We start from the raw sequence: 16586 nt of genomic DNA on the forward strand, positions 1-16586 counted from the left end.
TATCATTGTACTGACTTTTTTCGTTACATCTCCGTCAATTTTTTACTATGTGTTTAAATTATATTGATTTGCAATTTCTTTTTCGCTGCTAATTAGTTGGTTGTCATGAATTTTTTAGTTTTGCTCGGGAATAAATCCAATTTTTATTCTAATATCCCTAAATTTATTATCTTTAATATTTTAATTTGACTATTTCAGTCATATCTTTAATATTTAGGTACCTAATTCTTTATAAATATACACTAGCTATGATTAGTTCTTATGTTAATAATTTATTGATATAAATGCTGCTTACCCATTCGCCCTTCCTGCAGAATCTCCGCCGATGCCGGACCCATTCTAAAAAAAAACCAAAAAAAATAACATAAATAGTTGATCAACAAAACAACCCCCTACGGGGCTTAACAATAAAAAAATAAATCAACATTTATTTAATATAAAAACATGTTACAATCTTAAAAATAACAATGGGTCGTAGAAATTCAAACAACTGGAATGAGACAAAATTATTATCTTAGCACAATGTCTTTTTTTTATATAAAGCAGTTTCCCTATAAGCGTATAAAGTTGAATACTGCTAATGACATCGATTGCGAATAATAGGTCTAAGTACACTTGCTAGGGTCTATACTATCTTATAATTAGAGGGAATATCGCAAAAAGTACAAGGTTGGTGAATTCGGAGTAAAGCCGCTTACACACAGTACAGTATTGTCGTTGTAAACTGTTAGTCTCCTTTTACACGAGGCGGTTCTTTTGCCGCGGCAGCAAATCCTTAGCGTATGAAAGAAATGAATTTTGCAAATTAATGTCCCTACCAGCTTTGAAATACTCGCAATAGAAACCACTCGTTTCGAACATATTAGTTCTTATCAGGTGAGTTTATGGACCGATATTGCTTTCATAGTACCTAAAAATAGTTATATTGAATAGCAGCGACCATTCATAGATGTAGTAGTTTATCATATATTACATCTCACCTATACTTACTCTACGTCTGCAGTTAAGAGAACAAAACTAGCTAGATTATGTAGCCTCACCTATTTGCGACTGACAACTAATCAGTTCGAAATCGGTATATGTCTGGTGGTCTCTAGCTGTTTACTAGATATTGTGAGTGTAATTCAGCGCTAGTCAGTCGTCATTAGTTAAAAATGTATATGATTTAACATATCTTTATGTTAATGCTGACTCTGCCCTCACTCAGGGCGTTTTCACGATAACTTTACACAGTGGTGGCGTTTGGCGAAGAACTGTTCAATGTGCAAGGGCCCTAAGTCGGTTGACTAATGATCGTTAAAAACCGGGCGAACTGGAATGAAACGCTGCAGTCAGATAAGAGGAGATTGCTCCGTAAAATATGGTAGGCAATATGCTAAACGGTTGTCTTTATATTCATCCGCAGGCGCGGGCCCGCTGTTTTGAATTTAGATGCCTAGGAATTTAATATTTTTCGGAAGGTTAATAAATAATTCATCCGAAGTTCATCATGACATCATAAATTATATGTCGCAGAGGTGGAACAACGGCCTGGAGTTCAATAACTCGGACTTATTCCCAGTTGAAGTTTGCGAACATTTGAGGAAGTACCTGGACAAGTTTTAAATTCCTGCATTCATGTTAAGAATTTCATAAATGCATTAAGTTTTAGATAACATGATATCTTTGAACAGCTTTATTCTTATACAGTTCATGTGTCTAGCTAAAAAGTCGCCTTTAATCGATATAGCTCCCTACGGATTAAAAAGTCAATAAAAGCTAGGTTAATGACCGCACAAAACGGTAGGTCAAGATTCACTCTTGAGAAATTTTCGTAGATCAGGAGCGGTCCGAAAAGCGGTTTACATAATGATTTGAAAATATTTTTTTTAATTTTCAATTTTTCTATTAATTTTTCCCCACCTTCCATTCAAATTAATATCATTATGATTAAATCATCCTGTATATGTAAATTTTGCTGGTTTATACAAAGTATTTCAAACGTATAACCTCTTTTGCGTTAAGATCGATACGAGTTAAGCTCCTTTTAACTCTTGAAGTAAAACATTTTTTAAATCATCCATACTTTTGATAATAGACATACATTAAAAGTTTCTGTGTTTACGTGACAGAGTGTTTTCTAAAGAGAAATGATTTTAAATATTGGAAATCTCTATTACGACGTTTGACTATTTTCAAGTATAATGGATTACGAGGATTAAAACGCGGGTAGGCAGACATTTAAAAAAAATATTCGAAAACATTACTAAAGTATTTCTTTTATTCATAGGCAGCTCATTTGTGTTATTTTAGCACGTACAAAATAAAAGATAAAAATGTGATTTTTCGGAAAACTTGATTAGACAAAAGTTGATCATTTTACTTAGTACTTGGTTAAAATTTTGGTACTTTATGTATCTCCTCTTTTAACAAAGCAATTGTTCAAATTTATATTGAAATCCTATGAAAACAGCCAATTTTAATATTATTTTCTAGATACAAAATGTCAATGTAGGTATATCATAGAGTGTGATAAATATATGCTAGAAAAATGGTTTGAAAAAATATAATGCATGGTAATAAAAATAATATTAAAATATAGAGCTTAAAAAGTTGTTTTTCGTATCATTTCATTATGGACTTTTGGACCACTTCTTAGATGTAAGAGGGGGCAAGCTAATTTTTGCTGGAATACTTTCAGTACAACTCATAATAAAAGTGTAGATCCCTAGATCTGGGCGAGGTCCGGAACATTTTCAAATATACAAAAATGTTTGAAAAATTAAAGAATATACCTATTTATATGAGTTTTTTGAAGTCACTCTAATTTTGGCAAAAAAAACTTTAGAATATAATAAAACAACACACCAAATTTCATTAAAGTTGGTTGAATAGTTTTCGCAAAATAATATTTTGAAAAAAATTTTCGAATTTTCAAAATGTTGCACAGCCTCAAATATAGCATCTAGATAGTTGAAAATTTTTGAAAATTGAAAAATTGAAATCGGTTGATTAGAACGACTACAGTAAATTTTTAAAGTTAACACTCTTTTTTTTTATTTTTAAACTATTAGATTACATTTATCAATTTGCAATTTAGTTTTTTACTCAGAAAGACGCTTCTTTTTTTTTTTAAAAAAGTTAAATTCCGTTTATGGGTTCTCGAGATATAAGCGATCAAAGTTTATCGGCATTTACCGTTAATTTATAAACAATTTAGCAATAATCTTTGATCCAGTGGCTTCGTTTTTCCGAGTTCTAAGCTGAAAACAAATTTCATATCCATAAGTTATCGGCAAAATAGATAAATCAGCGGAAAAGCTGTCGCTCGCACGCGCGAAAAGTGACTCAATACACGAAAAGTGGGGGAGGGGGCTTTCGCTCCGAGACTGAATTCGGAGGTTCAAAATGCGAATTATGTGAAAAAATTTTCAAGTATCTAGATGCTTTATTTGAGGCTGTGCAACATTTTGAAAATCCGAAAATTTTTTAAAAAAAATTTTTTTGCGAAAACTATTGAACCGACATTAATGAAATTTGGTGTGTTATTTTATTACACTCTAAAGTTTTTTTTACCAAAATTAGAATGCCCTCGGAGCAATTAAGATATTTAAAAAAAATTATCCAAAAAACCTTGATTATTTGGCTTTTTTCCATCAATTACTGCTATTTTGCAACATCGGTAATAAATTTAAACATTTTTCACTTACAGTATATTGTGGAAAATTCAATTCAATATTCTTCCAAAATGCATAGGTTCCAAGATATAAGTAAATACTTACATGAAATAGAATTTTTTGCAATTTTGAAAATGTTCCGGACCTCGCCCAGATCTACACTTTTATTATGTGAGTTGTACTGAAGGTAATCCATAAAAAAATGCTTGCCCCCTCTCACATCTACCTCAAAACAGATCCGCCCTGGTCTATTTCAAAATTGTCCAACTTCTACAAAATAAGCGAACCGTTTGGACGGCACACCATAACCTATGCATTTTTCGCAATATCCCCTCTTAAATTATACTAAAAACAAGGCTTCTCTAGTGCGAGATTGTCATTATGAAAAGCAGTCTACTGTTCAGTCTGTGATGGAAGTAGGTATACTATTTATCAAAATACAATAATTTACTTAAAATTCGTATTGCGCTATTGTGAAATATTTTCCCGGTTTCGCTGCGAATTTTTTGCGTACGTTTTTACTTTCCGAATACCATCATAATGTCAATCTCTGGAAACGTGTATCCGACTACATTCTAACAGATTTCCAATCTAATATGTTCACAGATTTAAATCCTATGAGATGAAACGGTTGGCGAGATCCAAATTATTGCTAACAAGTGCCAAACGGTGGATAATATTAATAAAAATATTTATTCACATGTAGTAATACTTTGTTATGGGGGCAAACAATAATGAACACTGATTAGCTGTTTTAAAATACTCTAATACACTTTATAATACGATGATATGAAGATGAGATATGGTGATTGAAATGGAAGAATACATTGCATTAATATGCCTTCTGCATATGGAATTGACTTATTTGTTATTGAATGTATATTAAGGAAGTAAAGCTCCTCGTCGGGTATTGGTGTCTTTTCCTAATATTCTACAACAATTTCTGAAGGCAAAGCTTACATTTGCTGGTAATTTGTAACATTTGGTGCAAAACAACTAACAACAACAGAGTTTTTTAGGTTTTCACATGAATTTCATAAAACTTTTGCATCATACCTAACATACTTACTTTATCTTTTTCTACTGGCGGTTCTATGGGCACTTTTCCTTGACTGCTCTTTTCTTCGGCTTTTCGTTCCTTCAAGGTTTTCAGAAGCTTCCACTTGCTTCCTAGTTGACCGCCTTCTTTAGGCTGTTCTTCCTTTTGGGAGGCAGTAGTCGAATCTACTTTTATTTTAGGTATCGTTAGAGCTGCAGGTGTCTCCACCGCTTCCTGTCCGCATTCAATCGATGGACCCATTTCGTTGATTAAATGAAAACGAGCAAACTCATCATTTAACATCATTTCGTTTTCATCGTACTCGTCAGTGCTATGGTGGGGGCTATCCGGCCCTGAAGTTTCCCCAGAAGAACGTTCTTCGTCTTCATCTTTAGGATATTCAACTTCAGGTTCTGGTTGCGGCAGTATCGGCAGCATCGGCAGTATCGGCTCCTCTTTGTTAAATTCTTCGTCGTAGTGATAGTGTTTAATTTTTTCAAAGAGGGATGCGGCGCTATCCAGCTGGAAAGATCCCCTGTTGCTCCCTCTACGCTTGGCGGACTGGATAACATGTAAATTGTTATCTTTCTCGTTTAATACTCCTTCGACGACTTTTGCTTTCATTCTTAGCTCTCTTAGTACGAAAGACATCTTCTCTTTGACTTCTTCAGCGGGCTCGTACATTTCCTCCTCTGGGGGTTCTTCTTCCTCGTGGAGTGTTGCCCCCATGTCTTGTTCTAACTGAGTCTGCCTCTCCATTTCTTCTAATTTGCGCAGCTCATAGCAATACCACTCGTCTTCGCTGTCGATGCTATCTTCCGTGCTTTGTCTTCTAGAAGAAACACGAGAAGTACTCCTCCAAGAGTGGGTGCTTTTGCTGTCGTCATCGTCTCGATGTCCAGGTATCTCCAAACTTTGCTGGTGTTTCGGTAGAAAACGGTTAGCTTGAGATCTCAGGCTTATAGTGGAAGGACTACCTTCTGAAATGGTAGAGTCGTCATTTAAAATCGGTTTGTTATTTTCGGAACTGTTTTGGCTGTCTGTTGATTTCTGTTCTGCTAATAACTTCCCTGACTGTTGAGAACTATTTTCATCTACCAAATTGTCATCATCAAGGATTTCTTCAATCACTACTCCATACTCGTCGTTTAGTTGATCATCAGACATCGAATTTGAATGTCTTTGTCTGTATTTTCCTAGGGCTCTAGAAACTGCAAACTCCATAGAGGCTCCACCTACCACCACCACCATTTTACTGTCGGTGATGATAGTTTCATCGCTTTTTTCTGATGATCCAGAACTCCGTTTTACATCACCGATAGTTGGGAATATATTACTAGACCCGCTCTCTGTACTCTTTCCCGAATGTTCTTCTTCTGCTAATCCGTTTTCTATTTCCTCATCTTGGTTGTCCACTGGAAACGATATGGTTTCGAAGACTGGTTGTAACTGAGGTTCTTCCTCTGGTTTATGTTCCGTCTGACTCGTGGCTTTCTTTGTCGTGCTTATTTTAGGGAATAAGTCTCTTTCGAATTGATTTTCCGAGAAAACGCTACTACTATCTTCACTTCTGTCATCTTCAGATACCACTGATCTGGTTCTATTGAGTGTCCATTCATTCTCTGACTGTTCGGGATCAGACAATGACTGGGTGAACTGTTGGGAATGACTCTTCCTTTTTGCTTTCTGTAGAATCCCCGATACTGTTGACACGATGGCGTTCTTTTTCTTCTTTCTAGCCGTGACGTTGCTTTTAACGTTTGAGGTTCGAACAGTTTCCATGTCGTCTTTCTTTGATCCGCTTGGTAGGGAATAAGACCTGTGTCGTTTCGTTAAATGTAGGTCAGGTAGCCAATGGCTCACCGAGGTCATTGCTGATTTCAACGTGCTACCTCTCTTCACCTTTTTCGTTTTCTCTTCACGGGGATGTTGGGTGTATTCGTTTCCAGAAGAAATTGTTATGTACCCTGATTGAGTCATGATGACGCCGCTTGGGTCGTAGTATTTATTTTGTACGTGCTGCTGTTGAACCACGTACTCTGGTACATTTCGATTCCTCAAATCTAATTCTAAATACGGGATTTCCTGCCTTTGGTTCCATTGTTTATTGTGTTGTTCTATCTGTTGTTGATTTTCGTATATAGGCTGTTGGATATTTTGGTGTTGTGGGTGGTGTTGGTGCCTTCTGTCCATGTAAGGGCTCTGAGTATATCCAGTGTCTGACGTTTCGACAGATCTCATCGAACTAGACGTACTGGTGCTGTCATGAAACTGTCCTTCCGAAGGGCAGTTTAGCCAAACTGAAGGATCATTGTAGTCACCCTGAGGTAAATTTGCTACCGCAGAGTCGTACCTCGAGGAGGTTGGGTAATATGACAGGGCGTCGGTTATATTTCCAGAAGGGAACATCGTGCGGTACATTGCAGTCTTATAGCCTTCGTGATTCGCGATGCTTTCGGGTCCTTTATTGGTCGAGAACGATCTGGATAATGACCTTCTTCGGGGATGGGTTGGGTCAATGGCGGGTCCAGTGTGAGGCATCGATGACAAGGAATTATAAAAATGTTTCTGTTGTGCATTAAAATATTCGTTGTTTTCGTAAGGCTCTACTAAATCTGGGTAGTTAATCGTCTGAGAGATGTAATCTGCGCTGTTGCTGGTATATACAGACGTATAAGTTTCCCTATTGCTGCCAGCCACTGAGTATATGGCTGGTTGATCGTTTCTGTACATACATTCTGGTTTTTCTCTAGTAACGTGGTGTTCTGTTTTCTTACGAGGACTGACGTTTATATCAGACGCTGGGGCGGGAGCAGGGACAAAATTTCCATAGCCGTCTATGTTTTCAAGGCTACAAGGGGATTTGACAGTCGTGAAGGCCGACATGTGATGACCTCCTGGGAGGAAATTGGATGAAATCTGAGAAGGGTGATTAATTTTGGAATCAACGGAGGATTCAGTAAACGGCTTAGAATTAACAGAAGCGGGACTTGGTTGAATTAGAGGAGGGCTAGGAGTTAGAGGTCGATTATTATAAGGGTGTCTTGCTTCAGCATAGTAATTTAAGGCAGCTTTGGAATTTCCGTTCTTTGGAGACCCAGGGGACTTCTCCAGACTAGACCACCCACTCATAGATGAAAGACCCGAATCAGATTTAGCAGCCACGATGTTGGAGGAATGGGACTTGCTCCGTTTGGGGGATGTTTTGGGTGATTTCGGTGAGTGGGGTTTTGGACTCAACCGTCCATGTTCTTGACTAATTGACGAAGATTGCACTGCATCAGCAGTTCCCAGGAAGACATTGTTAGAAGCTGAACTAGCGACTAAAGTGTTGTTAGGTAATAGAAACTGTTCGCAAACATCTCTGGGCGCTGGTGGTGGCGGACTAACTGAAGGGCAAATGTCTTGGGATCCATCCGTGCCAATGTATCCATCTTGTCTAGTCCGAATGCTGCATATTGAAAGAGTTGGAGAGGGAGCCTTCTCAGACCTAATACTAAATATGTTGGGAGTAGAACATGGAACAGTCTCGTAGGAGGCAGCTATCAGCGAATTCAAATCGGAATTACCACAGAAAAACGGATTTTTGGGATTTTGAGCAGCGATGGCGGCCGCCGCAGCGGCCTCTGCTGATTCTACGTGTTGCACTGCTGCGCTATAAGCCAGCCTCCCTGTCACTGTTGTGTATGGAGCATTGCATGAAGTAACTTCGGTTTGTCTCCTTCTTGGAGAAGTCGGGGTTCGGATTCCTCCGGCTAGTGCTTCGGCCACTTCGTTATCGGTGTCAGTCACTGAAAGACGTGAATTGGGCCTTGTTGAATATGCCACATTTGATAATGAGCTAGGCAGGTCAGATTTAGCTAGAAGCAACAGTTCATCTTTGTCTCGCACACCGCTGGAAAAACTCCATTCTTCCGGATACATCTGTTGAAGTTTTTCATCGATGTTTGTGGATTCCGCTATCGCTTTCTCATCTATAGGTTCTTCTTGAATACCGCTCACGGAAATAGGTGATTCTAACAATTTCCTCTGCAAGTGTTTGATGTTCACCGAGTCCTGGTGCAACTTGTTGCTTAACCGATCTAATTCGTTCAATTTTTCTATCGCCACGTGGTCTATGGAGTCAATTCGGGATAATTGAGCTATATCTTGTTCACTAATACAAGGGGAGTTGCCTCTATAGTCTTTGTAGTCCAACGCACTGTAAATTTCCTGAGATTCATTTTGTCGCAACGTCTGATCCATGTCTTTCATGTCGTTCTTTTTCTCGCCGTTTTCATCAATTTCCTCGCGCTCTTCCCATATCATCCCTAACTGGCTACCCTGACAAGAAGGGTCGCAACCCACAAGGTCCTCCCTGTAAGCTTGATTTAAGCTCCTGTAGAAGGCTTCGTCAGGTACGTGCATTTCATCCATAACTGCTTCCAGCTCTAGCTCCTGTATTTCCTTGGACTGATCCCGCGGCATGGTGACGTCCAAACCTTCCTCAAGGCCGTCTTCTACGGTACCGTTGCCCAGGATTTCCCTGATGACCTCTAGCTCACCTAAACGTCCCTCCAGCATGGCTGCCGTTGCTGGTCCCATGGTGCGCCCCCCTGTACCTCCACCGGTGGTGTAAAAATCGAGTAATTGAGAGATGACGCTCTGTTGATCGTACAGTAAACCTTCCAGTTTCTCGAGGCGTTCCCACATCTTGATGTATTCCTGAGAGAGAAGGTCCAGGGCCCTCCAGGCGTACTTCAGCTCGGTCTCTAGGATATTAAGGCGCGTCCCTAGCCTTTCCATGTATTCGTTGATGACGTAGTCCACGTTGGCGTCGTAGTTTTGCTGTGCAATCGCGGGTGCCATGGTGTCGGAGTCGCGGTCCATGCTGTGTCGCGCGTTCTCACTCATCTTTACCGATCAACACTACATTTTAATTCTTCTATTTGATAACGATTCGTAAATACCTCTTCATGATATGTTTCGAAGACACTCACTTTAACAATCAAACCATCATCGTAACAGAAGATATGTTAAATTAAAAAATTCGTTGTTCCGTCGAAACTAAGTGTCTGTTCGTGTCTCTGGAGTCTGACTGCGCCATCTTTCGCAAAGTTATTACGTACTATCGCACGAATGAGGCCGGTGGGACGTTGTCGTGGGGAAGAGCGATCTCTCTCTGCCGTCACCTAGCATGGTCACGTTACACCGCATTTTTACCGTTTCACTAAGCTAAGTTCACATAAATGTTTAGTTTATGGCGCAGGCACACTTTAGCGTTATCTTGACTGGATTGTGGCTCATTCTCGCAGAATCCACCTGGAAATAAATGGAATCATTGTAATTCGCTTTGGGGGATCGTCGTGTGCCACGAGTACGACAAATTTCGCTGCAATATCTTTATATTTCGCTGTATGGGTGCGTTTTTTAACTTTCGTTAATTTAAATGGAATTTGTAATGCAATTAGTATAGTCATTTTTTTTTAGTTTGTAACATTTCAAACTATTAATTAAACAGTTAATAGCTTGAATCTTATGTAACTTTTCAAATTACTTACAATATTCTTTTCAGTAAATGTACAATTTAAAAGTTTCGAAACAAAACTAGTTGTTTAGTTCGTCTATTCCTTACAGTGTCATATTTTTGATTATGCAAAAATAATTTTCAAAAACAACCCCTGACATGGTTGTGGCACAAAGATTTGATGAATTAATAGTTTTATTATTTTCAGCAAACGGTATTAACCAGTTAAAAAAAAAGAAAAACTAAAATATTCCATACAGTTTCATACATTGTGTATACTTAGAAAAAATATAAAAATGTTTCAAAAGGGATTAATTTTTGATTCTCAAGCTTTGAAACATTTCATGTTTTACAAAATTGTTGAAAGAAATATCCTGTATTCTTGCCGTCACATTATCACTATCGACAAAAACTAATCACGTAAAAAACAGCTACTATACAGTTTTCTTATTTGGGATTGTTTCATCGGGTAGCTTCCCTTGTTGTATGTAATTATAAATATTAACAGAGAAAAAAATATATGTACGAGTATAAACATCAAACCAATAGCAAAAACACACGCGCCTAATTTTAAATTATTTCACTTTAAAAAAATTGAAATTATTTTTTGTATAACACCCTGTATCTTTTTAACGAAGCGTCCTAGATAAAAACTTTATAGGAAAAACTCCCCTTAAAATTCACCAAAGAATACAAGGTTTCATTTTTGGTCATAATTTGTGAATCACCCTATATAAAGACAAATAAATAAAAAAAAGAAAAAGTTATTGAAGTTTCAAATTACTAAGATTATATAAAAAGTAGATTTTTTTACAATATTGCAGCTACACAAATCTTGAAACAATATGTTTTATTCAATTTTTCATCAAAATCTGTTGATTTTATCGAACTAAGGCAAGTCGGTTTGCTATGGTTATTATTTCATATTAATAAATCTATTATATTTTGAGTAATAGATAAGAATAGGTTTAAAAAATCTTGTGTTACTACGACACTCTACGGAGTCGCATAATTTATTTGTTTTCATCAGTTCAGGAAACGAATCGCATGACAATCAAGTGCCAAAGAAAATGTAGGATCAAAAATTCAAGTAACCGTAATGGAAAACGAATGAATTTATTTTTCTTTCCTTAAGCTTTAATAATAAAGTAATAATTGACCGTTGTTGTAGAATGATTTTGTACATAGAATTATTGAGAGTTCATATGATTCTATACGAATAGATTTCCGAACGAATTAATTCGCGTCCAGTGTAAAGTATATTCACAGATTCAAGAGGACGACTACCTGTGTCCACTTGACACCAGGTCATAAAACAAGTGAATGTTCAACCATTTCAACATGTGAAACACAATTTTTTAGCTGCTCACAGAACTTTGTTCACTTATCTCTCCTAATGACAATTTTAACAGATGTATTTTACGTAATTGAATATACATCAATGCGGCGGATGCCATAGCAGTGTGTCTCCCTTATTTTTAGCGAAATTGTAGCGCAGGTATTCTTTTTGTTCAAGATTTGGTGTAATTTACTTCTGACATATTCCTACTTTCTTATTTCCGCATCTTTTGAACAAGATGGTACATTAACTATCATGAATATTATTCGAGGGATATTGGGAATTAATTTGTTTACGAACCAATCCCCAAATAACGCCGCTGTGATATCTCCATAGTAATCCCAACAGCAGTCCTTTGTATTTTTAACTGCCAGTGAAAGGGACTATTCCAAGCACAGGACAACACTTGTAAATAATTTTTTGCCGTATTGACAACCAAATCTTAAAGTGAAGCGAGATCGACATAGGAACGAACCCTGAACGACGAAAAGTTCCCGCGTTAAGTAAACAAAGCAATCTTATATTTGATAAGGGTACAACCAGACTGTCTGGAGAAGGTAAAAGCTTGAAGCATCTCGAGCGGAACCTTAGAATTTCTCAAATACGTTGATATTTCGAATTAAATGGGACGTTGTACTCCAACAAACTAATTTGATTAGCCGGATCGAAATTGAAAGCTTTAACGGAATCCCGAGGAGTCCATTGAGGGTGGCGCGTCCTTCCAGTCGGGCAGGCCGTAATTACATTTCGCGGCAAATATTCTTCAGCCCGTTGTAATCGTTACGAAATAAACCTGTACGTCTGCATCCCGTTGTTGTGTCTATATTTACATTCCATTAACAGACCATAAACTACCCCTCTTTCATTGAATCGTTCGGGCTAAAAATAAATTCGAAACTGCAATGAAGTTAGTAAATTGGAATGGTTTAGGAAATAACCTACGTTTGGTGAAATCTTAATACTAATCCTGAGAGTTGTTGGAAATACAGGGTGTTAATGATATTGTCATTGGATACTATAGTAGATTGGTGATCTAGGTCTCAAGTCGTGTGCTCCCAACAACGAATAAGGGAAAAACTGTCTCCAGTTTTTCAGATTTTCGGATTAAACAAGGACGGCTTCAAAGTGACGAAAGGCGACGAATACGTTTGGTTTCGGTTTGTATATTCGCTGGCCAGAGATTTCAACTCTGGTTATTGAACTGCAAGATGTCAAGGTCGACGTTCGATCACGCGGTATGGTGACTCCGCTAATTATGTAAACGGCTAAGTTTAATTAATCTGTCAAAAATCTTAGGATATACTTAGACAGAGATATTTCAAAATTTCAACATCCCGTATCTCATAAACTAAGCGTTTCCGGAAACTGGGTTTATATGAACGTTTCTATCGATTGGTGATATAGAATCAACTATTAAACTATTACAGAGTATATCATTAACAATAATTGATAAACAACGTAGCATAACAACCAGTAGATATAACAAAACCTAACACGTTTCATTGAGTATTAGTAACAAATATCAAGTTGTGAGAATATGTTTTTATTAAATTCCAGTGAACACAAATATGATTGTAATGTGATTATGGATAAAACGTTGTATTGCAGTCGGATTTTAATTGCCTGTTATCCACTTAAGAATATTGAACGCTCGAACTACGTTCTTGCGTGGATAAATTGCTACTTAAAACACTTATACAACTACTAAATTAGGCAAAACGCTTTACAAGCTGGTCTGAAATTTATTTTGTTCAAGGTTAATGCTGACGTATAAATTTCCCTAGACAGAGATCAGATTTGTCTATAAAACTTTTCAGTAATCCCGAGAAGTTGTTCAAGTGACTTTAATCTCCCATAAAATTTACGTTAAATTTAATAGACAACTTTCTAAAAACATTAAGTCGGATCTGAGAGCTTTAAAAGAAAATTTGTTCCTCGATCTATGTCAGCGTGTACTTTGTTTTATGAGTCCCTCATGGAACGTACTATTTTATAATCAAAATGAAACATAGAGTTTTATCTCACTACTACGCTGTTTGCTGGACAAAACAAGATTTCAGTGAAAAATGGTCGACTTGTAAAGGTTATAATAAATCTTCACATATTTTCTGAGGTTCTAATAGGGGTTTCTATTTATTTAAGATAGTGTTTTTGTCTTTTGTATTAATGGCACCCACATTAATACAAATAATAATCCTATAACTGATATTTGAAAAGAAAGAGCAATAAGAACTACTGAAACATTTTTTGAACGTTATTAAAGAATCATTTTTATTAGCCTTCGACACGAGGATGTAATTTTAATCAGCGGGTTTCCGTTGCAACAATGTTTATTCAGTCGCACCCACGGAGAAGTTTAGAAGCTGCTTGCGCTTAAAGAACAGATAATTACAATTGCGACAATACGAGTCCCGTTAACAAAAGGCTTACGAGCAGCGACATATAAAAAGTTACGCTTGTTAAAAATTCCGCTTTGTTGGTCGCCGATCTGGAGAAGTGTCAATTTATTAATAGAGGGTGACTCAGGCGCGGCGGAATAAATAAACAACTCTGAAATTACTTCGTGCATATAGGAAACAATTCAATATTTTATTATTTTTATTTTTTGGCGCTGTTCTATGAAACGATAATTACAATTAAAGTAATTCAAAAAGTCTGTCGTTGTCAATATTGGTGATTCGTTTACAGTGAGCAATGACAAACCGTTCCGTCTGCAACCGTTGAATGCAAGTTCTTGTCCACATTGCTAAAAAATTTAAGGAAATGTCTGATAATTATTTCTTCTTACAAAGTAAATGTATTTGATTTACATTATCTGCATTTTCGCAAAGAATACCGAACAAAAAACCTGTAGCAAAGGTTTGTAATGGCGTTTGCGATTTGTCCACCATTTGCTCCGTGCTTTGTCTTTAGCGTTGACTCTAACTTTACCACATTCTCTAAAATTTCAAAATAACGTGTAGTATTCCTCACACTCAATTTGCACTGTTTCTGGCTGAATGTTAAAGCCGAAGTAAACTGTAAAAGGCAACATATATAGTGGAAAAGTTAGAAAGTACAATTTTATAAAGTCATGTATCACTGAGGAAATTTAAAAAAAATAAGAGCTTGATAGATAGATTGATGTGGAGGTACACTTATAAATAAAATTCATGCAATAAACTAAGGCTATAGTTAAAGTTTATCATACCTTTAGTCTATATTTATAAGTGGAATCAAAATTAAAGTTCTTTGTATAACTTCATATAGCGATTTTGAAAATGTCAAAACAATGATTCAAAATTGTGTGAAAGTTGTGTAAAAAGTATTTATAAGATGTAAAATGATTTGTATTGTGTTAAAAAGAGCTTCTAGTCATATAAAACTGTATTCGAATCCCAATTCGTTCCAAGTAGTGTATAAACACTAGTGTATAGTTGTCAAAAAACGGTGGATCTGAAAACATTTCAGTTATAAGTTAATTCAAACGAAAAGACTGTTTAGAATAGTGAAAATAAGGAAATATCAATGTCGTGGAATAGTATTACAAACATAGAATTAAGCTAAATAGCACAGTTTGGTTAAATTTTGCAAAAATTTGAAAATTTTGTAGATTGTTTGAAAATGTACGTAGAAGAAAGATATAGGAATTGAAATTTACAGAAAATTATGTAGAATCTGAATATGTAATTGTCACGCTGCAAAAAACATACATAAAGGCATAATTTCCAGTTAAAAATTTCATAAAACGTGAATATAACGTATCCATACCAACATATTCTTTTGTCTTCAGTTTATAAAAACTAGAACAGGGCTCTTACTAGTCAGTCTTTCATAATTTTCCAAGCTATAAACATCGTTTAGTTGCGCCAAAAATCAAAGTCAAAACCAAGTCAAAATTAAGTAAATCAATGGTGAACTTAGTTACCAGTTTTGAAACGTGAAACGACATTCAGAAGTAATCTGCCATCTGTCAAAAGTGTAATTTTCCATCAGTTAAAATTTTTCTCAACTAACCAAATTACCTACTGAAAACTTATATAATGGGAACAAATGGTATTTTTCATGAGAAATGTTATTATTGAAGTGCAGTGAGAAAATACAACGGCGGGTGAAGTGCAAACCCTATTTACCATTTGAAAATCAAGCACAAGGAACCAGTTTAACGATCGATTTGAACGGATGGAAGAAAGACGAAGTATCTAAGAAAAGGCGTATATTATTTAATGCGAAGCTCTATATTTAATTATAATAAATTTAATACAGTATGAAAAGTACAGTAACATTAAAATGTTATTTGAAAGTGAAGAACAGTCTTCGCGTACTTCTTAAATTAGATACCAATCTTCAAAGTTAAATTGAGTAATATGAATATAATACCGGTAGGTATATACCCAACTTGGCTTAAGTAAATAGATTACTTCATAAAACTCATAAAGCTTTGTTCTTAGAAAACTTCCCAGTCGACTTGAAACTGTTTAATTAGTTTTACAAAGCCCATTTGTCTACTTTTATGTAAGAACTAAGGGGTATTAAGACGCAGATTACAGACTTTATTAATAATGCAACTGATATTCAATTCCTTTTTATTTGAGACACGTGGGAGGCTTTGGAAACAAATATTGTTTTCGTTTAGAAATTGCAGCAATGTAATTAAATGAGTAAAGTTTGTACACAAAGCAAACCAGAAATAAACATTTTAAATGTTTTACTGAAAAGTATATGATTCAAATGATTGAGATCCTTGAGATCTGTTTTCGTTCTCAAGACTAAAAACAGCCACAGAAAATAATTTTGGTCATCAAGAAAATGGTAAGATTTGAATTTTTGGAATTTTCGAAAAAGGTAACTAGAATTTGACATGACATTTTAGTTGGTCATGCAAATCACTATAACTTTCTTAAGTGAACTAACTTTTCGCTTCTACTCATAACAATACATTCCCATCTAGTTTATAACACGTTTTTTGATTACGACATCGGTAAATACAAAAGAACACCATCAACATTATCGAAAAGTTAAAAAATCCATCATAAAAGAGGCAGCTTTATGACATGATAAAAGGGA

At 36.0% G+C, this 16586-nt stretch overlaps 1 protein-coding gene across 1 annotated transcript in view; it reads right to left on the reverse strand.

The window, feature by feature from the left end:
• The window catches only part of LOC108910349 (protein unc-13 homolog B), a 465101-nt gene that overhangs the window by 109102 nt on the left and 339413 nt on the right, over positions 1–16586 (reverse strand). The window contains exon 13 of the mRNA XM_018715183.1: positions 296–339. Coding sequence (XP_018570699.1) covers positions 296–339 — 44 coding nt within the window. The remainder of the gene's footprint in view (positions 1–295; positions 340–16586) is intronic.

The sequence above is a fragment of the Anoplophora glabripennis genome, unplaced genomic scaffold, assembly GCF_000390285.2.
Source record: "Anoplophora glabripennis isolate ALB-LARVAE unplaced genomic scaffold, Agla_2.0 scaffold1, whole genome shotgun sequence".
NCBI classification, from domain to species: Eukaryota; Metazoa; Arthropoda; class Insecta; order Coleoptera; family Cerambycidae; genus Anoplophora; species Anoplophora glabripennis.